The 23,345-nt window shown below is 40.1% G+C and overlaps 1 protein-coding gene and 1 long non-coding RNA gene across 2 annotated transcripts in view; one reads left to right on the top strand and one right to left on the bottom strand.

Annotated features, from left to right (window-relative positions):
• The window catches only part of RHBDF1 (rhomboid 5 homolog 1), a 542,782-nt gene that overhangs the window by 233,855 nt on the left and 285,582 nt on the right, over nucleotides 1–23,345 (top strand). The window contains exons 8-10 of the mRNA XM_053472100.1: nucleotides 2,353–2,604; nucleotides 12,383–12,494; nucleotides 14,523–14,597. Of these exons, the coding sequence (XP_053328075.1) occupies nucleotides 2,353–2,604; nucleotides 12,383–12,494; nucleotides 14,523–14,597 (439 nt within the window). The remainder of the gene's footprint in view (nucleotides 1–2,352; nucleotides 2,605–12,382; nucleotides 12,495–14,522; nucleotides 14,598–23,345) is intronic.
• Nucleotides 1–23,345, bottom strand: part of LOC128502357 (uncharacterized) — a 306,149-nt gene that overhangs the window by 75,341 nt on the left and 207,463 nt on the right. The gene's annotated exons all lie outside the window — the stretch shown is intronic.

The following is a 23,345-nucleotide window of genomic DNA, read 5'->3' as shown; positions in this document are numbered from 1 at the left end:
AGATATTTGTCCTGTTTTTGGAAACACCTCATATGCCTGGTATCTTCATTTAGTTTGGCATGGCCAGAATAAGAAAAACTGCTAAACAAAAGTAACAAAAGTTGACATCCCAAAGTAGTTTACTAGGGGCATTTTAACACTTTGATTTAACCATTTTAGCATCAACCTGTAGAATTTAAATGTTTTTCCATTTTTAACACCCCCTACTTTGAGTACAGCAACACCCCACAAGTCATGTTTCTCAGACAATGTGGAGTCAAAACTGAACATGTGCATTTTAGTTTTTAAACTTGAAATATCAACAGATCACTTTACTGGGCCCATGTCTCAACTGAGACACAGTAGTGGCCCCAAATATCATTTTAACTTCATAAAACTATATATTACCTAGGAGCACAACCCTTGAAGATTTCAAAGACACATAGTTACAATTCTAGTTGGCCCAGGGAAACCACACATCTAATGGGAACACAGGAGTTTGAGGTTTTTGTTCTACCTTTTCACATGCCATGCACATTTTGGGATAGATGCTTCACATTGGGTACCTGAAATAGAGTAAGAACAACAGAAAAAAATAATTTCACGTTTCTCCTGAGCACGTATGGTATGTCAGCGTTATACAGTCATAAAAGAGAATGTAAAGAGATTTCTACTTTTTACAGTTGGTATAGAATGTGCACCGTATGCTTTTGGAGGTAAAACTATACCTAAACAGCAAAACACTCCATAAACTATATATTCCCTAAAGGCACAACACATAAGGATTTAATATTTTCAAATGGCCCACCAAAAACACAAATCTAATGAAAAAGCAGATTTGGGGATTTTTTCCTTTACTTTGTAAGGCACATTTTGGGATGGATGCTGCACCCTGGGATATCTATAACAAGAAATAAAACACATCAAAATAATCTCCCTCTTCTCCTGAGCACATAGATATCACATATGTGTGGTATGTGAGCGTTACAAAGTCACAAGACCCCCCAAACCAAAAGTACACCTAAACAACAAAATAACCCCCTATCAACTATATATTCACTGAAAGCACAAAGCCCTTTCAGTTTAGTGAACCTTTCAGTGAGACTGATCAATAATTAGTGACCTTAAATGTAATTGACAAGTGATCATGGAATAATTGTGTATTGTATCCACCTAGGGGCACTCGTGTAAACAAAACAGAAAAGGGAAAAAAATACAAGAAATAGTGTAGCAAAAAAGCAACAATGTGTCCTGTGGTGATAATTGCACTCAGAATAAAAAGAAATACAAAGGAAAAAAACAGGAACCAAATGGTGTGGTATCTTCACATATAGTAAATAATGTACATAAGATTGCACTTACACTAAGATGAGCACACTGAGATAGTGTGCTGGCAAGCCTTCAGTCACAAATCGCTTTTATGATCCTCACAGCTTCTGATTCATCCACAGTTGATGTTGTATTCTGTATGTGTGTACAGCAGATGAAGGCTGGAAGTATAGTCACTTCAAAGTTGATTTTAACTCTTCCCATGCTGTTCAGAGAGGCTTTTATATGAAAGCGCAAATGCTCTTATTAAAGTCTTGCTGTGCAGGACTGGAAATCAGGGAAGGAATTTTCACGGGGATTCATCTATTCCAAGAAATATATTCTGGGACATGCCCTTTAAAAAAGTTTCCTTTAAATACTGATTACATTATGTATGGGACAAATACATAGATCAATAAATATACATAATTAATCATTTACAAAATTGATCTAAAATAGATATATATAAAATATCCAAAGTAGTCCCAATAAAAAAGTCTTATAAAAGTGTACAAATCCTCAATGCGTTTCGCATGACTTTTGCGCCTCAAGTGGCTTCCTCAGGAGAGTTAAAGGGGAGTATTCATAAAATTGACACTTATTTCTCACTTATTTGTATTACCAATACCGGTACTCTAATAATTTCTTTTTCTTAACAATAATTATGTATTAAAATGTGTTAATCTGTGTGTTTTTTTTTTAATTATTATTAACTTAGATGACCCTTCTCTCTTTCTAGGGCAGGGTCATCCAGTGGCTGCCATAATAATAAGATCACTCCTATTGGTCAGGAGTGATCTGATCATCATCAATTGACTTTAAATTGCAGCAGATCCTTACCTCACATCAACTGAGCAGACAACAGCAGCACCCCCACATTCACCATGATTGTGGTGATATGGGAACATTTTTTTGCCATGACGTACCAGATAAGTCACAAAACTAATTGAGTCCACTTAGGCACGACGTATCTGGCACGTCACCAGACAAAAAGTGGTTAAACTTTGAGGCTTTTAATGAATTAATGTTTTTGTATATATTGAAAACATATTTTTGTCTTTCTAGGCCCTTAGAACGAGGATGGCGAAAATCAAAGGCTGGATATTTCATACAGCCAAAAGTACGCCTTTGCCAAGAAGTAGTCAGTGTTGGTTCTCAGAAACGCGGACAACGTATAACCATCCCAGTGAAGAAAATTTTTGCAAAAGAAAAGAGGCCATATGGCCTTGGCATTGTTGGAAAACTGACGAATAGGACATATCGCAAGAGAATAGACAGCTATGTGAAAAGACAGATAGAAGATATGGATGACCATAGGTGATTAAAACTAGAGCACACTGTTATTCATAGGATGCTACACTTTATTGCCAACTAGCGTAAATTAAAATTATAATAAAAAATTATTCCACAGAGCTGGGGAAGTAGGGCAGAGATATTTCAACTTGAAATTCAAGCTTGTATGTTCCTCACATTGATTAACCTCATTCAGGTGTATTTTCTGAGGACCCTTACTAACTCTACTTTCACCATTATAATTATTTATGTTATTCTCTTGTTTACATTATTGTCAGCTAACTTGTATGCAAGGGTAGACAATGAAATCTTATATACAGATATCTGTAAATGTTACAGTACACAGTAGATGTTTACAATCAACTTCCAGTGGTAACAGATCTTGAGAAAACATCCAATTACCAGTTTTTTTTTGCATACCTAAGTGGTGGCTGGCACAGCATTCCTACTAGACTTAACATTATTCAAATTGGAAGAGAAGCTGATAATTCTCACTGAACTTTATAAAGGAACAGTGAAAAGGAGAAATATGTAAAGCAGAGGTTCTACTTGAAGTCACCAAAGTAAAAACAGACATATCCATGGGGCCCGATGGAATATACCCAATGTTTTTAACTCCTTCAGGCCCAGGAGTTTTTGGTACCTTAAGTCCTGAAGCTATTTTGCCATTTTTACTATAAGTGGGTTTAAATAAGTCTCCTTTTCCATGTTTAATGTACCCATACAATCTACACATCTTTTTTTCAGGACAAATACGGCTTTTATTTGAAACATAGAAACATGGAAAATATTGTGAGTGTTAGTATTTAAAAAACCTAAAAAAGTATTTTTTTTTGCAGTTCTCTTCTACAGTTTAGGTGTCCCTGTTGAACAATAACCAAATTCATATTCTGCAACATCCTCCGATTACTGACATTTCCAGGGCCGGATTAACATAGGGGCTGATGAAGCTGTAGCTCCAGGCCCTTATCTAAAAATAGGCCCAGTAAGGGCAAAATCAATCAGTCAAATTTCCTGTCCGGCTGGTCCGGGGGCTAGTGGCAAAATCCCGTGGCAACCGCGATTGCGGGGGTCACAAATGGATCAGGCCAGCTAACCCCACGATCACATCCGCAGGGGCCCTTACAGTGTGCAAGCAACATCTTTTGTACCGCCCAGGGGAAGCAGGAACCCAGAGGAGTCACGTTACTTTACGTCACATGACGCTGCTTCGTTGCTTGTTCCCCAGTGTGGTAAAAGAGAAATTGTTCGCACAGAGTGCCAACATCCCAGACATAAGCAGCAACCTCTGTAGAAGTCTGCGAGGGGCACGAGATCTGCAGTTCAGGTAAGGGGGTGGAGGAGGGTGTATAAATGAGTATCTGTGAATGAGGGAATTGAGTATATGTAAATGAGTGAATGAGTATATGAATGAGTGAATGAATATGTGTGCGATAGCATGGATGTGTAAGTGTCACGAACCGAGGACACAGATAGATAAGGAGCCCAGGTGCAGGGGATACAACATACATGAACAAGACAGGACACACTATACAGAAACTAGCCTAGGACTATTATTGCAGGGCACACGGCAGATTGCCCACTTGCAGGGCACACGGCAGGTTGCCCACTTGCAGGGCACACGGCAGGTTGCCCACTTGCAGGGCACTCAACCAGGGTAGTCCGCTAGTTGGCAGTCATCCTGGGAGTCGCGATGCAGGGCACTCCTCTTGGGAGTCCACTTAGTGGGGCGCAGGCCGCAACTCAGGAACACGGCAAGGTACTGGAACACGGCAAGGTACTGGAACAGGGCAAGGTACTGGAACAGGGCAAGGTACTGGAACAGGGCAAGGTACTGGAACAGGGCAAGGTACTGGAACAGGTAGTCCTCTAACTTCAATGTCAAGGCCCAGACTGCAGGGCAGGGCAGGTTTATAAAGGCTGACTTGATCAGGTAAGCCACTGCAGCTGGACCTGATAATTAGTCTGAGAGGTTCTGAATAGCAAGGGCGGCCACTACTGGCTGGAAACATGAAATTAATAAGGAAAAGAATAAACAAGTCCAGCCAGCGCATGGTGAAGCGTTACATACCCCCACCGCAAGGAGCAGCCTCCGGATGCTTACGGACCTGTGGTCTCTGTGTCTGGGTCTTCGTGCTCACCACTAATTCCAGTACTGCAGGCATCCCCGCGGACTCCTTGTATTGGCCTTGACATTCTGTCACGAACCGAGGACACAGATAGATAAGGAGCCCAGGTGCAGGGGATACAACATACATGAACAAGACAGGACACACTATACAGAAACTAGCCTAGGACTATTAGATAACTATTGGAGATTCCGTCACATCTTATGGCCATAGTATGCTTAGCCCACCACTACGCCAAAGTACTCCAATGACGGTGGGTCCTAACGCTAATCCCTGCAAGACATAGATATGGAACAAACCAGACATGTAATCAAAACACATAACACAGAGACATACCTTTGGACTACAGACTGAGACAAACGGAACACACGGATGGGGCAAACCTCATAAGGGAAGCAGAACTTAAGAAAGGAATGTCTCTTGGCTGGAAGCCCTCGGAATGGGGCACTCTCGGCAGGAAGCCCATTTGCGGGGCACACGGCAGGAAGCCCACTTGCGGGGCACACGGAAGATAAGCCCTCTTGCGGGGCACACGGCAGATAAGCCCACTTGCGGGGCACACGGCAGATAAGCCCACTTGCGGGGCACACGGCAGTTAAGCCCACTTGCGGGGCACACGGCAGATAAGCCCACTTGCGGGGCACACGGCAGATAAGCCCACTTGCGGGGCACACGGCAGATAAGCCCACTTGCGGGGCACACGGCAGATAAGCCCAATTGCGGGGCACACGGCAGATAAGCCCAATTGCGGGGCACACGGCAGATAAGCCCAATTGCGGGGCACACGGCAGATAAGCCCAATTGCGGGGCACACGGCAGATAAGCCCAATTGCGGGGCACACGGCAGATAAGCCCAATTGCAGGGCACACGGCAGATAAGCCCAATTGCAGGGCACACAGCAGATAAGCCCAATTGCAGGGCACACGGCACGGCTAGAAGCCCACTTGCAGGGCACACGACTAGAAGCCCTCTTCCAGGGCACACGGCAGGTTGCCCACTTGCAGGGCACTAAACCAGGGTAGTCCGCTAGTGGCAGTCATCCTGGGAGTCGCGATGCAGGGCACTCCTCTTGGGAGTCCACTAGTGGGGCGCTGGCCGCAACTCAGGAACACGGCAGATTGCCCACTTGCAGGGCACACGGCAGGTTGCCCACTCGCAGGGCACTCAACCAGGGTAGTCCGCTAGTGGCAGTCATCCTGGGAGTCACGATGCAGGGCACTCCTCTTAGGAGTCCACTTAGTGGGGCGCAGGCCGCAACTCAGGAACACGGCAGATTGCCCACTTGCAGGGCAAACGGCAGGTTGCCCACTTGCAGGGCACTCAACCAGGGTAGTCCGCTAGTTGGCAGTCATCCTGGGAGTCGCGATGCAGGGCACTCCTCTTGGGAGTCCACTTAGTGGGTCGCAGGCCGCAACTCAGGAACACGGCAGGTACTGGAACAAGGCAAGGTACTGGAACAAGGCAAGGTACTGGAACAAGGCAAGGTACTGGAACAAGGCAAGGTACTGGAACAAGGCAAGGTACTGGAACAAGGCAAGGTACTGGAACAAGGCAAGGTACTGGAACAAGGCAAGGTACTGGAACAAGGCAAGGTACTGGAACAAGGCAAGGTACTGGAACAAGGCAAGGTACTGGAACAAGGCAAGGTACTGGAACACGGCAAGGTACTGGAACACGGCAAGGTACTGGAACACGGCAAGGTACTGGAACACGGCAAGGTACTGGAACACGGCAAGGTACTGGAACACGGCAAGGTACTGGAACACGGCAAGGTACTGGAACACGGCAAGGTACTGGAACACGGCAAGGTACTGGAACACGGCAAGGTACTGGAACACGGCAAGGTACTGGAACAAGGCAAGGTACTGGAACAAGGCAAGGTACTGGAACAAGGCAAGGTACTGGAACACGGCAAGGTACTGGAACACGGCAAGGTACTGGAACACGGCAAGGTACTGGAACACGGCAAGGTACTGGAACACGGCAGGAACCAAACAGGTAGTCCTCTAACTTCAATGTCAAGGCCCAGACTGCAGGGCAGGGCAGGTTTATAAAGGCTGACTTGATCAGGTAAGCCACTGCAGCTGGACCTGATAATTAGTCTGAGAGGTTCTGAATAGCAAGGGCGGCCACTACTGGCTGGAAACATGAAATGAATAAGGAAAAGAATAAACAAGTCCATCCAGCGCATGGTGAAGCGTTACAGTAAGTGGGGTGGGGCATGTCACGAAGAGGCTGTTGGAGGCCAGGATGCCACAGGCAGGCTATTTTGGGGAAAGGATGCCACAGGTATGCTTTTGGGGGCAAAGGTGACAAGTCCTGTGCTTCCAATCTAGGTGCTAGGCAGGTCCTGTGGATGAAATCCAGGTGTCAGGGCTAAGATGATACTAAAGGCGGGCTGGCTGGGTGACAAACGCAATGTGGGGCTGGCTGGAGGTGTGGGATCATTAGGCTATGCTTCCCAGGACACATAATTTTTATGAAATGCTGCCCTGCAGTATGGGGGATGCATTGACTAATGGAAGGGAACCAATGTCATGTACCTACCTCTCATTGCCGCCACATCTCCATGGCACTCCTGCGTCCATGTGCCGTACGGAGGCTGCCTCCCTTAACCTCTTTGTTGCCGGAACAGGCAGGGGGCGGTGTTTCTCCATTAACCCCTTCATTGCTGTAATGAGCAGGGGTGGAGCTATGGGGGAGGTGCCTGCCGGTCCTATGAAAGCCCCTGGAACCATGATGGCGGTGCTCAGTTATTCAGAACTGCTTAATAGCATTCTGTGTATCCCTGCTGCTGTTGTCCTGTCCTTGTGAACCTTGCTTTTTTGACCCAGTATGTACCCCGTTTTCTGCCTTTTGTCTGCCGCCTGCCTCTGACCCCTGGACTGTGACCTGGATTATATCCTTCGCTGTTTAACCCATTACCATTTGAACTGGTTCCTGTTCTTGGTTTCCCCCTTCATTGTCTCCAAGCTCTCTCCTGCATAAAGGGTTCCTACTCATGATACTTACAGAATACCTAAGCCTTACAAATGGAATCCGCAGGACTAGCCGAGGCCATTAACGCCATGTCACAACAACTCTCTGCTCTGACACCGACAGCATAAGAGTTACAAGCCGACCTGCACCACCAGTTACATGAACTATGCTCCAGACATCCTGCTCCAGGACGAGCCCACCATCCGGTACAACCGATAGCTACCCCCGAGGGCACCAGATAAATTCGGAGGAGACAGAACCCAGTACCAGACTTTCATTACTGCCTGTCAAGTGATGTTCACTTTACGGCCAAGAACCTACATCATGGATCATATAAGAGTGCATACTGTGATCACTCTCCTTATGAGGGAAGCAAAACAATGGGCCCACAATCTCTGGGATCAACACTCCCATTCTGGATTCCTGGGCCTACTTTCAACAAGCCATGGCGGCATTATACGATGATCCCCATAGTGTCTCCACAGCACAAAACACCTTAAGAAGTCTCTGATAGAAGACCCGTCGAGGAATATGTGACGGAATTCTGCTAGGCAGCTGTGGAGACTGCATGGAACAAAGCCGCTCTCCTTGATCAATTTCGTCTGGGTCTTTCCGAGGCCTTGAAGGATCAATTAGCTCTTATTGGGGTACCCCCTCCTCTGGAGGCCTTGGTAGATCTGGCAATACAGATAGACAGACGTTTACATGAGTGCAGACAGGAACTGGCCACCGGATACAGTACACCAAGACGTTGCCCGTTACCAGTGGTTAATTGACCAGTTGCCCCACCTACACCTGTTCCTTCGCAGGGCACTGACGAACCCATGCAAATTAGTCTCTTCAGAAAACCGCTAACTGCCGCTGAACGTACTAGGAGACGGACTCTACACCTATGTCTGTATTGCAGAAAAGCCAATAACTTGCTCCGTGACTGCCCTGAACGACCCTTTAGACCTAGAGGTAAGCTGCTATCGACACAATCTAAAGATCTACCCGTATGTTTCATTCCATACCAGTGAAATGAAAAGGCCATAACAACCACCGATATGATAGACTCTGAGGCCACCAGAAATTTCATGGATATGACCTTTGCTACCTTACATCAAATACCACATTGTTCTAAGAAGATCCCTGTCCATATGCATCTTGTGGATGGCAATCCCTTGGCTTCCGGCCCCATTATTCACGTGACAGAGGCCTTGGAGACACGTCTTGGAACCGGGCATCTAGAACACTTAACATTTTACTTGATCCAGTCACCCTTGTTCCCCGTATTACCGGATCTCCCTTAGCTCAGATGCCACATTCCCAATATAAACTGGATTACTGGTTTGTTGTCCTTTTCATCCTCCTATTGCATGGGACATTGTTTACAACAGGTCGCACATTTATCTACTATGTATACTACTAGTGAGAATCTGTAAGGGCGATGAGTGGAAGACATCCTTCCGAACTTGTTCCGGACATTTTGAATACACAGTAATGCCTTTCGGATTGTGCAATGCACCGGCTACTTTCCAACACTATCTCAACGATGCTTCCGAGATCAGACGAGATCGGGCGCATTCAGGGTGGTATAGCCATAGTACCCAGCTTACCTCACAGTTCTGATGTGCCTTCTGTCAAGCTCTGTGCATCTCAACCGCCCATCTCCGACTCAACTGTCCTACCAAGAACCTCAGACCCCGATTCATTGGTCCTTTTTCTGTACTACAGATGGTCGGTCAAGCTGCTGTTCGCCTTCAGCTGATAGGGACTTAAAACTACACCCTGTGTTCCAAGTATCCCTCGTAAAGCCATGGGTTCCTGATACCTCTGCATCCTCTGAAGCATCAGCACCAGATCCCAAGTCAGTGGTGGAGGGTCAGTGGTGGAGGGAAATACGAGGTACAACGTATCCTTGACTTCAGGATTAGGAGGGGATCGGTTGGAATACCTTATCCACTGGAAGGGGTACAGTGAAGCAGAACGCTCCTGGGAACCGATACAGCACATTGACGCACCTGCCAAAATACTTACCTTCCATCTTTCTCACACTAGGAGGGGGCGGCACGGTCACATCGTGGGGTGCCGGTCCTCCTCGTGGTGGCGTTCCTCTTCCTTCTCCCCCAGTTCTTCATTCCCTGTGTTCTTGCAGGGAGCTGGAGACCGCAGTGATGGAGAGGCGCCGCTGCTAACTTCATTGCCGGAACAGGCAGGGGGCAGTGTTTCTCCATTAACCCCTTTGTTGCTGGAACGAGCCCCTGGAACCATAATGGTGGTGCTCAAGTATTCAGAGCTGCTTAATTGCATTCTGTGTATCCCTGCTGCTGTTGTCCTATCCTTGTGAACCTTTTTTTTTTTTACCCGGTTTGTACCCCGTTTTCTGCCTTTTGTCTGCCGCCTGCCTCTGACCCTTGGACCGTGACCCAGATTGCTCTTGTCTACTGCCTGCCCCTGGACTGTGACCTGGATTATATCTTTCACTGTTTAACCCATTACCATTTGAACTGGTCCCTGTTCTCGGTTTCACCATATAGTGGTGCCCCCTTCATTGTCTCCAAGCTCTCTCCTGCATCACAGGTTCCTACTGCTGATACCTACCCAGGGTGTTACAAACGATTAGATATACATCCCCCATACTGCAGGGCAGCATTTTATCTGGGCTGGCGGCATTAATACACAAGGGGGGCAGCTGGGGCCATTACATAAATCAATACTGAAGGGAGTGACAGGCAGGGGGCAAAAGCTAAAAAAGGAGGTGTCAACTACAAAGAGTGGAAAATACATTTTTTTAAATTGTTGTAACTTAGCATGTGGCTGTCGGTGTTGTAATGTATGTGTAATAAAACCACACACACACACAAAATACTACCACAAACTTTGAGAAAGACTGGTGGTAAAATTAGTGGATGGAAAGGGCTGAAATACCTTGGGATCTCTAGTTTCCAAAAATGTATGTCTTGATGAGAGAAACTGAAATGTGCCAAATAGGACATGGGGCAGAATTTTCAACATGTAAAAATTCCGAGTTGAAAAACTGAATTTAGCACACCACAAATGTGGCCTACTGCCTCCAAAACCCTATAAACCCATGAATGGGCGGTATCACTGCACTCAAAACATGCTGCTAAACATGCTGCGGTGTTTCATTCATACCTGAAGTAAAATGTGTGTGAAAAAACTTACAAAAGTTTTAAAAAGTTTGATAAAGGCTAGTAGTAGAATTAGTGTATGGAAAGAGTTACAATACTAGCATTTGAAGTAACCTGGGGTGTCTAGTCTTCAAACTTATATGGTTTGATGGGGTAAATTCAACTGACTGGCTTCAAAGATGTCCCAAATTACACATAGGGGCAGTATGACCAGGTTTGGGGGGAAAAAGGTTTTGAAATAGCAATATGCTACTTGTACTTATTGTCCTAGAACTTGCCATATTTCTAAATTCTGGAAAAATATTAGAATATATTTGGCAGTTTATTAGAGTTTGTAGATGAGTAACAAACTTTCAAATAAAAAGAAAAAAAAATCAAAAAAAGTCTTTTTTTTCCGGCATATTCTATATTTATAGTAAATTATATGATGTGATCAAAATAATGGCATCTAATGAAAGTCCTGCTTGTCCTGAAAAACTAAATTACATATAGTTTAATCTAAACATGAGCACCGCAAAAATAGTAAAACAAACAGCTCTGTCATTATTAAACCCCTTTGTGACAATGGCTAATTTTATTTTTTGTACCCTTCGTGACAAAGGCTGTTTTAATATTTCTGCGGTGCTCATATTTAGCTGTAATTTTCTTTGTTCCTATTTACTGAACTCACACAAGTTATATATTTTTTTTTCAGGACAAGAACTCAGGGCTTTCATTAGATGTCATTGTTTTGATTGTATCATATTTACCATGAAAAAAGTATAAAATATGGTGAAAATTTGAGAAAAAAGGACTTTTCTGACTTTTACATGAAAAATCTTTTACTCATCTATAAAAGCTAATGAAAAAACCTGTATTCTACTATTTGTCCTGAGTTTATTGGGCAATAAGTATGTTTTGCTATTTCAAAACCATTTCTACTGTGCATTCTAGTGTCCCCTTTTCCTCTTGTTACTTTGATTTGTCCCTTAACTCTTTCCCTTCTATATTCTGACAGCATTAACCTCTCTACTGCAATTAGCAGTTTGCTCATTCGCCTATAGGGCTGCTGTGCTCAGGCTGTTTAACATACTCTCCTCCAAAGTATAGGCCTATACCCCTGCACAGGCAGTATCTGGAACCTGGGAACTTGCAGGCTCTGTCTACCCTTGCGGGACACGGCCGAGAGCCTTGCTGATGGTGGTGGGTTTTCCTGCTGATGTCGCAGAAATCACCCCCCATTTAAAGGGCAAATGAGCGGGGTGTGGAGAGTGTCAGTACCTCGTGACCTGGAGGATTCGGGTGTCGAACCAGAGAACAGGAGAAGCAGCGCTTCTCACAGAGTCTCTTTGCGAAACCCGGAGAGTTCACAGGTATAATCTGGACAAGTAGGTGCCATTTCAGACTGAGTGACCAAAATTACCCCAGCAATCAACAGCAGTTTTGTATCTTCTTAATAGGACTCTCAAGAATTTTAATTTATAGATCTCCATGGTTAATATAAACATTACTACTGCTTTTTTCTTGTTGAAGTGATTGGTAATTTATAATTGTGCACCTAATTATTTTAATTCCACCAGGCCCTTTTTTACATATTGGATTACAGTTGTACATTTGCTGATAACGGTTCTGGCAGTATGCATTTATGGAATTGCTCCTGTTGGGTTTTCTCAGCATGAAACTGTAGAATCGGTGAGTGATTTAAATTAACTACAGATTTTTTGCTAACTTTTGCATGGTATCATATTATTTCCTGCACGGCTTTCTAGTGCACTAAAACAAATTGTTTTAATGTACACATCTTATTTCTAGTTTAATCTGTGTTTGGCCTAAAAGGAACTTAACATATTGGAATAACTGTAGCTTAAATATTCTAAATATAGCTCCAGAATAAGAGATACTATCTGCCAATTTAGTGTCAAATACTAATAAACATTAGTAGAGTTCACGCTCTACTGTCTTCCTCACACCTCATTACATGCCATCTCGATCCCATCCCTTCATACCAAATTCCATCACTTACTCCTGCCTTCACTCACATCTTCAAGAAACCCTGCCTTGATCCAAATTCCCCTGCTAACTACCGCCTCATATCACTACTTCCAATAACATCTAAACTCTTAGAAAAACTAATCTACGACCCACTTTCTGTCCTCAAACTCCCTGCTCGAGCCCCTGCAATCTGGTTTCCGGCCACAGCACTCAACTGAAACTGCTCTCACCAAAGTCACAAACGACATTCTATCTGCTAGAAACAATGGCCACTACACTATCTTAATCTTACTTGACCTCTCTGCTGCTTTCGACACAGTCGACCACCCCCTCCTCCTATAGACTCTCAGCTCTCTTGGTCTCCGTGACACTGCTCTCTCCTGGATTAACTCATATCTTTCCAACAAATCCTTCTCTGTGTCTTTTGCTGGCGACTCTTGCTCTTCAATGCCTCTCTCTGTTGGAGTACCCCAGGGTTCTGTCCTGGGTCCTCTACTATTCTCTATCTATACTTCCTCACTTGGAAAACTTATCGACAGCTTTGGCTTCAAATACCACCTCTACGCAGACAACACAAATCTATCTCTCCACCCAAATCTCTCTGCATCTGTCCTCTCTCAGATCAGCAGTTGCCTATCTGGCATCTCTTCCTGGATGGTCTCTCACCACCTCAAGATAAATATGTTTACAACTGAGCTACTTCTAATCCCTCCCTCTAACTCTATTCCCCCTTTCTGACCTTTCTATCACTGTCAACGGTATCCCCCCATCACCACAAGTCCGCTGCCTCGGAGTGACCCTAGACTCTAACCTATCTTTTATCCCTCACATCAGATCACTCTCTAAATCCTGCCACAACCAACTATGCAACATTTCCAAACTTCGACCATTCCTGACTGCCAGCACCACAAAACAACTAATCCACTCCCTTGTAATCTCCCGTCTAGACTACTGCAACAACCAATTACCGGCCTCCCATCTGCTCTGCATCTGCCGCACCTCTCTGCGAGTGCCTCCACTGGCTCCCCATCCACAGCAGATTAAATTCAAAATACTAACTCTATCCTACAAAGCTCTCACTAACGCCACTCCTCAGCAAATATACTCCAGCCCGCCCTCTAAGATCCAACAATGACCTACTCCTTGCATCTTCGCTTATCACCTCCTCCCACGCCCGCCTACAAGACTTCTGTCGCGCAGCACCAACCCTCTGGAACTCTCTTCCCCGTGCTGTTCAACTCTCACCAACTCTAGCCTCCCTCAAACGCTCCCTAAAAACCTTTCTCTTGAGGGAAGTCGACCACTGACATAAAACATCAAAACTTCCCTCTCACCCACTTACAACCCTTATCCCATCCTACATTAACATCATTCACTACCACGCAGTCCTCACCTCCTGTTTTTCACCCTTATCCACCTAGATTGTAAGTTCCTGCGGGAACAGGGCCCTTCATTCCTCTTGTATCTGTATGTCAATTGTTGTATTGTACGTGTCGTTATCTGTAAAATTTTCATCTTGTACAGCACTGCGCAATCTGTCGGTGCTTTATAAATAAAGTATAATAATAATTGCAAAACTGTTAAATATTAGTGCTAACGATTGTCCTAAACAAACCAATGAATAATTTGTGCCAACACAATTATCAAACATATGGTTAAAAATTTGCAAAAAAGCTCTAGTGTTTGGGGTGCAAAAAACCCATAATAAATAACATTTTTTATCTTTAGGTACTAAGAAATAGAGGTGTTTATGAAAATGTCAAATATATACAGCAAGAAAATTTCTGGATTGGACCAGGTTCTGTAAGTAAAATTGTATTCTATTATTCATGTTTTACATTGTTTAGGTTTTTCAGTATATGTTCTCCATTTCAAATTCGCAATTTTGTTCAAGGTCTCAATTTTTTTTTTATACTTTATTTTTTTCCTTTTTTTTAGTCAAGACCTCAAAAACATACCAACATGTAAAACATGAAATGTTAAAATACATACATACATAACATACAAAACTTTTTTGCCATACATATAGTGTAACATTATGTCCGAGGGCAATAAAATACTCAGACAGCACAGACAGAAAGGGAGATGAAGATTTATTCAACGTGAGAGCTAGATTTGTTCCGATGTGTCTTTGGAGACCAGTAAATGCCATTGTTTTAAGGCCCGGTCTGCTATTATTTCGTGTTTGCCTTCCACAAGACATAGACAATCAGGTCTAAGTGCAGCTGGACATGATAATCACAAGGGATTAGAGGAAAAACCGGACTGGATTAGAGGGATCTTCTAGATCAGTTATAGTCCTTTGAATTAAATGAATTACATGAGTAGTGAAGTAGTAGAAGGGCAGAGATGTAGAAAATCTAAATAAATAAATAAACGTGGAAATGGAGATCATATGTTAATAATATATTAATAATGGAGATAATATGTCAATAATAATAATGATAATAAAGATGGACATAAATGAAATATACACAAAAATAAAGTATACATAAAAATAAAATAAAAATAAAAGAAAGATTTGTAAGAGAGGGTAGGCCCTCGTGTTGGGGGGAGTCAGAGCGCTGGATAATCAGCCTGGCTGATGGTTCGCCATGCAACAATGTGGGGGTCTGTCTCTTATCACATGAAGCCAACAATTTCAAGTTCTGCATTAAGTCCCTTTGGGGCTATTGTGTCCATCTGTAAGATAAGTTTGGATTCAGCTCTTGACATTTTGGCAATAAAGTTGCCTCCTCTCCAATCTGGATATATTGTTTGGAGAGCTGCATATGTAGTACCTCTAATGGTGTGCTTTATAGTGTGCTGATAACGTGTGTTTTTCAAAACCTCTTTTGATGTTATAAAAATGTTCAGCTATATGTTTTTTTAGAGTTCTTGATGTACGCCTTACATATTGTTTGCCACATGGGCATTGAATAATATATATAATATTTTTGCTATTACAAGTAAGTAATTCTCTAATAGTGTACTCTGTGCTATTAGAATGGGATATTATAGTTTCTGTTTTTTTAGGAAATGTTGTGATTTTGCAGTTGTTACATTGTGTGCATCTATGAAAGCCCTTGGATCCCGAAATGGATGATTGGTGTTTATTATATTGTATGTCTTTAGTTAGTTTAGTTGTGGGGCGATCTTCAAACCTAAGTTTAGGGCTTTTGTGAAAACAATGGGAGCTTGTGAAGGAAGTGATGGACCTATTGTTTTATCGGTTTGTAATAGGTGCCAATGTTTGTTTATTATTTTCTTGACTTGGCGGTGGGCTGTGTTGAAAGGTAGGACTAATTTGATATATTTATAAAAATTAACCATATGAAATTTGTATATATTTCACATGAGAAAGACATTATCTCTTGATGTAATAATCAATTACCTTGAGCATATTGTGTTATTCTAATAACCAGCATTTCCCCATTTTATACTTTTTACCATTTTTTTTTATTTTTCAATTTTTATTACAACGAGATACCCTACTTTATAGGAAAATTATTTTTTGTAATTTATCTTAGAGTCTGGCTGCAAGGGCCCTGCAGCTGACCCTATATTTGTATTTGTTTTAATAAATGTATCTGTGTTTCTAAATCACTGTATATGGTTCTACTGATTAGATACTTTTAAACATTCTATAACACTATACACAATAGATACTTTCAAACAGTCTATAACACCATACACACAACAACACCAGCTGTATTCTAACATATCATTCAGGGACCTCATTAGACAACAGTAATAGTTTTTACACCCATTTGTTTCAGGTTGTACAGGGTACACAACCTTATCTCAATACCAGTTCTCATTTGGTCCTATCATCTATATTGTCGAGCTACCTATTCTGTTTACACCATTCCACTAATAGTCTTCATCGGTGACAGACATGAAGAACTTCTTCAATTTGACATTGTCCCGGCACCCACGTTTCCTGTCATCCTGGGTCTCTCATGGCTTTGTAAACATAACCCTGTCATCAACTGGGAGACAGGGACTTTAGCCTTTCCTTCAACATTTTGTACCAATAAATGTCTATCCTCTCCAACATTGTGTCTAACTGCTGATTATACCTTATCCACCCTCATTCCTCGAGTGTATCTTAAATTTCTGGATGTATTCGAAAAGTAAAAAGCTGATATGTTGCCTCCTCATTGCCCGTATGATTTCCTGATTAATCTTCTTCCTGGAGCGTCCATTCCTTTTAGGAGGATTTATCCTCTCTCTGAACCTGAACTTTCCACCCTCAAAGACTATATTGATGAGAATCTGACCAAGGTTTTTATACAGCCTTTTACTTCCCCTGCGTGGGCCGGCATCTTCTTTGACAAAAAGAAGGGTGGGGAGTTATGCCTGTGCAAACACTACAGAGAATTAAACAACATAACTATTAAAAATCGTTATCCTGTTCCGTTGTTCTCTGAACTGATGAATCATGCCAGCACAGCTCAAGTATATAATAAGGCGCCTATAATCTTGTGAGAATACATAGTGGGGACGAATGGAAGATGGACTTCAGATCTCGATACGGTCATTTTGAATATTCAGAATTTGCAACCCACCTGCCGCATTTCAGCATTCCATAAATGATATATTTCGGGACATTCTGGATAAATTATTTACCTGGACGATATTCTCATTTATTCCTTCTCTCTGACCACTCACCGAGAGCATGTACAAATAGTACTTAACCGTCTGAGACAACATTAGTTATATACAATAATAAAGTTTAGTAAAAGTTCAGGCGCTACACAAACAAAAATTATATATTCGTATAAAGTAAGTGAAAATTAAAATATATTATAACAGGTGCTGCAAACACTTAAGTATAACCCCTTTCTACCAAAATACAAAATAAAAATTCGATAGTGTTGCGCAAAAATATTTATGCCAATTTAAAAGGCAAAATCTAAAGTGATTATATATAATATAATGTGATACAAACAATATGTATAAAAAATATATATTAAAGAAACAATACTTATATTTTTCGTTTCTGTGTTCTGTCTTTTTTTCAATTCCTCAGTTGTGGTTTTTCTCCCAGTGTTTCAATGTATACAAGAAAAAAAGAAAAATAACATAGTATTTTCCGTAAAGGCAATAAATTTGTATCAAATATTTTGAATGCGGTATCCCACTCACATTGATGAGAGCATTATAGTTTGCTCTGACTTTCTGGGCGTAAATTGAGTGGTTCCACCCGCCAAAGAAATTATATAAGCTTCCGAAACTCCTTCCCGTAGAAAGCAATCGGTCCACACGATAACGCCGCAAGGCGGAAACCAATTGTCGGTCCACACGATATCACCACGGAACGAAGCAAAGAGGCAAAAAATAAGGAATAAGGATATTTAATTCGTTTACAAAAAAAGTGCGGTATGCTCACATTTAAGATCTCTTTCTCGGGTCTCTCTCTCCAAGCGGACAACTTCCGAGTATAACAAAATAATAACGAAAACGGCACGCAGACGTGTGCCGGCTTTCTCCCTTCATCCTCTTAAATACTTCCTTCCGTGTGGTTAGTTAATTGGCTCTGATCTCATTCAGGTTGTGTGTGGTATCAATTAACTTAATTGAATCATTATCAGTTGCAACATTGTATAACCCGTATTAACCCTAAATTGTACAGAATATACACGCAATTAAATACATACATGCACTTTACATAGATATAGAAGAAAATATTTATAACACATATTTTAATCACAAAGATAAAATATATATTAATTAAAAACAGACTTTAATTAAAAATTTATAATCAATTATGTAGTAAAGTGCATGAAAAATATTTTTGATCTGTATATTATACATAGATCAGAAACTAAGACATTAAAAACAATATACAAAAAGTCTTAAATCGAAACGTAATATATTTTAAATGTTACATACATATACTGTATCAAATGTACAAATAAGATTTTAGTTAAAAAACATTTATCTACAAATGTTTTAAGAGATATATATACTAGATTAAGAGAATTTCACATACAGAGAATAAACAAATACACAATGCATGAAGATGGATGTGCAGATATGAATATATATAAATATCCATAGAAATATATGAAAATATATAAAAAATATATATATAAAAAGAATATAAATATGTAGAAAAGATGTATACAAAATATAAAAATAAACACTATATAAAAATATGTATAAAAATATATATATATGTATATAAAATACTTAATGCACATCCGTATAAAAGTATTGTGTCTGTGAACGAGTCTGCAAATCTTATGAGGGCACTATGGCATATCAGGGGGGTATACGGCATACCTGAGGAGGACGGAGTGACATATCTGGGGGTATAAGGCATATAGAATATATATAAGGCATATGTGGGGAGGGCAGTGTGGCATGTCTGGGAGGGCAGTGTGGCAAGCCTGGGCTCAAATATGCATAACTGGGGGGCAGGTTGGGGAAATAAAAACAAGAAAAAAAAATTATTCTGCCGTTTGTTTTTAACATCCTATGTTACTTTATTAAATAATTTAAAATAAATGAAAAATTTAATTTTTTTTATCCGATTAATCGAAAAAATAATCGGCCAACTAATCGTTTATGAAAATAATCGTTAGTTGCAGCCCTACAAATTATGTAAGACGGTGTTACCACTGCTGCACAGTCAAATATGGCCGTATTAGGCATTCTTTGAATACATCTTTTATTGATTACAAACACGAAGAGAACATAAAAAAGAAAAAGTTAAAATATATATATACATATACACACGAACATCAAGGTGAATGAAGAGAACATAAAAATTGTTTTTTTAAAAAAATATATATATACAGATACGAACATTAAGGTGAATGAGATGATAGAGGAATTGGAAATATAAATTATCCTGAAAAGTACACATACAACAGACTTATTGACAGACTTACTAACAAGATAAAATAAACTAACAAGATAAAATATTTACAGAGACACTACGGACACTCAGATTCGTGAACGGAGGGAGGAGGGGAAGAGAGGAGAAATCATGTCACAAAAAAGAAATACTAAGGAAAAGAGGAAAGAGAGGAATATAGAGGCCAAAAAAGAAAAAGAAAGAAAAATGACATCAATATTTTCTCCTAATATCCCTACAAAATCACATACTAATGCAAATCCTGATGGCTCAATTGCTGCTACAACCTCTTCTTTATTGGAAGACTCAGAGGACTATTCAGATAAACACTCACAGGAAAAATTTACTAAATCCTCAAAAAAACAAGAAGAATCTTTTTCACAAGCTATAATGCAACAAACGTGCTGATCACCAATTAATTCTGATAAAGCAAGAACTACAAAATCATTATAGAGAAATGTCAAAAAAGATTACTTCTTTTGGGGAACGTATATGTCTGATAGAAAATAAAGTGGACAAATTGGAATCTGCCTTAAAAGATACATCTGACAAATTGAAAAAATATTAAAATTAGAATCATATGTCATCTCTATGGAAGAGACAACTCGGCGTAAAAATATCGGAATCAGAGGATTATCAGAGCAACCTACACCGTCGGACGTTATGCCCCAAATCATGTTGCTTTTTCAAGACATGGGCATTGATAAATCTCCTGAAATGTCTCTTATAAAGAGAGTTTATAGAGTTACGAAACCACCCCAAATTGCTGCAGATACTCCAAGAGACGTAATAATACGTTTTTCTACGCTTCAAGCTCGACAAAAAGCATTCCAAGCTGCAAGACTTTACACTACAGAAGATGTCAGATATAAAAATATCATCTTTCTACAAGATTTCTCAAGAAGAACAAGAGAATTACGCTCTCAATATAAAGATTTCACTCAAACCTTACGTGAGAAACAGATCAGATATAAATGGGACCTTGCATCTAATTTATTGGTATCTTTTGAAAATCGAGTAATTACTCTCCATTCGATTATAAGAGCACAAAGTTGGTGGGACTCTGTTAATAATAGCTAATTCAGTCTTTCTCTCCCATGAATTATTTAAAATGTAATTAATATACCGTATTTGCTCGATTATAAGACGACCCTGACCCCCCAAAATCTGAATATTAATTTATGAAAAAAGAAAAAGCCTGAATATAAGACGACCATATAGGAAAAAAGTTTTACCAGTAAATGTTAATTCATGTAAACTATGTGAACAATATTTTTTTAATAAAAGCTATGATTGAGAAAAATATTTTGTTTTTATTTCCTTTTTTTTTCAACCTGCCCCTCCAGTTATGCACATCTGCTCCCTGGCTTGCCACTCTGCCCCAGAAATGCCTTATACCCCCTATATGCCACTGTGGCCCATGATATGCCTTTTAACCCTCTAAATGCCACTGTGCCCCATGATATGCCTTTTGACCCCTTATGTGCCACTCTGCCTCCAGAAATGCCTTATACCCCTATATGCCACTCTAGCATTTAGGGGGTTAAAAGGCATATTATGTGGCAGAGTGGCATATAGGGAGGTATAAGGCATTTCAGGAGGCAGAGTGGCCTATAGAGGGTTAAAAGGCATTTCTTGAGGCAGGGTGGCATTAAGGGGGTTAAATGGCATTTCACAGAGCATTCTGCCTCCAGAAATGCCTTATGGCCCCCATTTAACACTCCCTCCCCCTCCCTCCTGCAAACTTACCGGAGCTTCTGAGTCCCCGGTGCGTAGTCCGGGTGGCGTGTAGAGCTCTACGTGATTCGTGTAGAGCTCTACGCGATTCGCGTAGACAACTTCCGCTGCAGCCGGGAGGAGGTGCGGTTAGCAGCGGGGGTTGTCTGAGAAGTTAATCCTACTCCTAGTTGAGAGAAGGTAATCCTACTCATATAGATGGTTTCTTCTTCTTCTCTTTTTTTTTTTTTTTTTTTTTTTTTTAAAAAAAGGAGCACTTTACATGTAAAGGCTGGATATGAATATACATTCAAAAATGGTTACAAGACTATTTATAATTAAGACATCAAATTAAATTATTTAGTATTTAATTTATTCAGGAAGGTATATATATATATATATATATATATATATATATATATTAGCAAAAGTACATCAATTAATTTGACTCATTAATTGAATATTTTTTGCACTTTAATCCAACTGTAGCACTTTATTACATCCAGAGATTGAGACAAGATAAAGCACTTTATGTATTTGGTATGGATTATAATTAGATGAATTAATACAGTACATATTTAAAGTACTTTTGGTATAATGGCTTATTGTATCAAACTGTATTTTTTTTGTTATGAATTGATGTATTTGTTTCAATCCTATTGAGAAGTGGGAAAACAAACCTTTAAAGTTTGCATTATAGTTCTTTAATGGTATTATTATTTTCTATATAGAGATTGAAGCAAGACAATGCATTTTATGGTATGGGTGAATCAATCAGATGAATCAATATAGTACACACCATATTCACTTGCATATTATAATGGTATATTATAATGGTTAACTACATGAACCTACCTATACATTCAGTATTAGACAATATAGTTTTTTTTTTTTTCCTTTTTTCTTCTCACAGCTTTCTCTTCTTTCCTCTTCTCCCTCTTTTCTCTAGTTTCAATTTTTTTATTCTAATTTCATAAAAAATCCCCCGAACTCCTTAAAGGGGACCTTGCTAAATGTTTACCTCAAGTCCATTAACCTTAAGTCCATATTAGCTCCTAGCACATTACCCAGTATAGAAGAGAAAAACAATCTAAACTTTCTATCAATAAAAACACCGGGGTACCATAAATGTGGAAAATGTAAACTGTGTAAAACATGTAATTTACAAGAGAAAAAAACTACCACCTTTAAATGTACAAACACAGGTAAAGAGTTTAAAATTAAACATTTTATCCATTGTGACACTATTAATGTCATATATTTTCTAGAGTGTAAATGTGGCGCTCAGTACATAGGACGTACTTCAAGAAAATTAAAAACAAGAGCCCTAGAACATATAAGAGGAATCAAAAACCAAAATCCTAAACACAGTGTCTCTAGACATGGTAACAGTTGTCAATCTTTTTCATTTAACTATTTTAAAGTTACAGGAATAGATACGGTTACTCCCCATTGGCGTGGAGGAAATATAAAACAGGTTCCAAACACATAAAAAAGGAGGATTAAATATGGAACTCGACATTTTAGCTTTTATGGATTAATTAATATTTTAATTATATATATTTATTAATATTTTATTAAAATATATTATATATTTATTTTTTAATTTTTTAATTAAGTTAAATTTAATTTAATTTATTTAAAATATATATATATCTCTATACATGTATACAATTCTTTTTACGGGCCAATATATGATCTCTCCATGGTTTTATATAGGATCCGTTAGTTATATATCCACTATCTATTCATTTTTTTAAATTATCTTATAAATACCATTGATTTATTTTGTTTATGGATAATTATCCATGGTTTAATTTTTGATGATTGATATTCTAGTTTCACTAACTTAAAAATTAAATCTCTTTGAATACATACACTTTATTATCACATATTCACTTAATATAATATGTCTACATTTAATCTATTAAAAATGTTGCATTAAAAAATATTTAATTACCACTCACATACCATTTACACATAAAAAG

This window comes from Spea bombifrons, chromosome 7 (genome assembly GCF_027358695.1).
Source record: "Spea bombifrons isolate aSpeBom1 chromosome 7, aSpeBom1.2.pri, whole genome shotgun sequence".
NCBI lineage: Eukaryota > Metazoa > Chordata > Amphibia > Anura > Pelobatidae > Spea > Spea bombifrons.
This window is presented reverse-complemented; position numbering and strand designations above follow the sequence as displayed.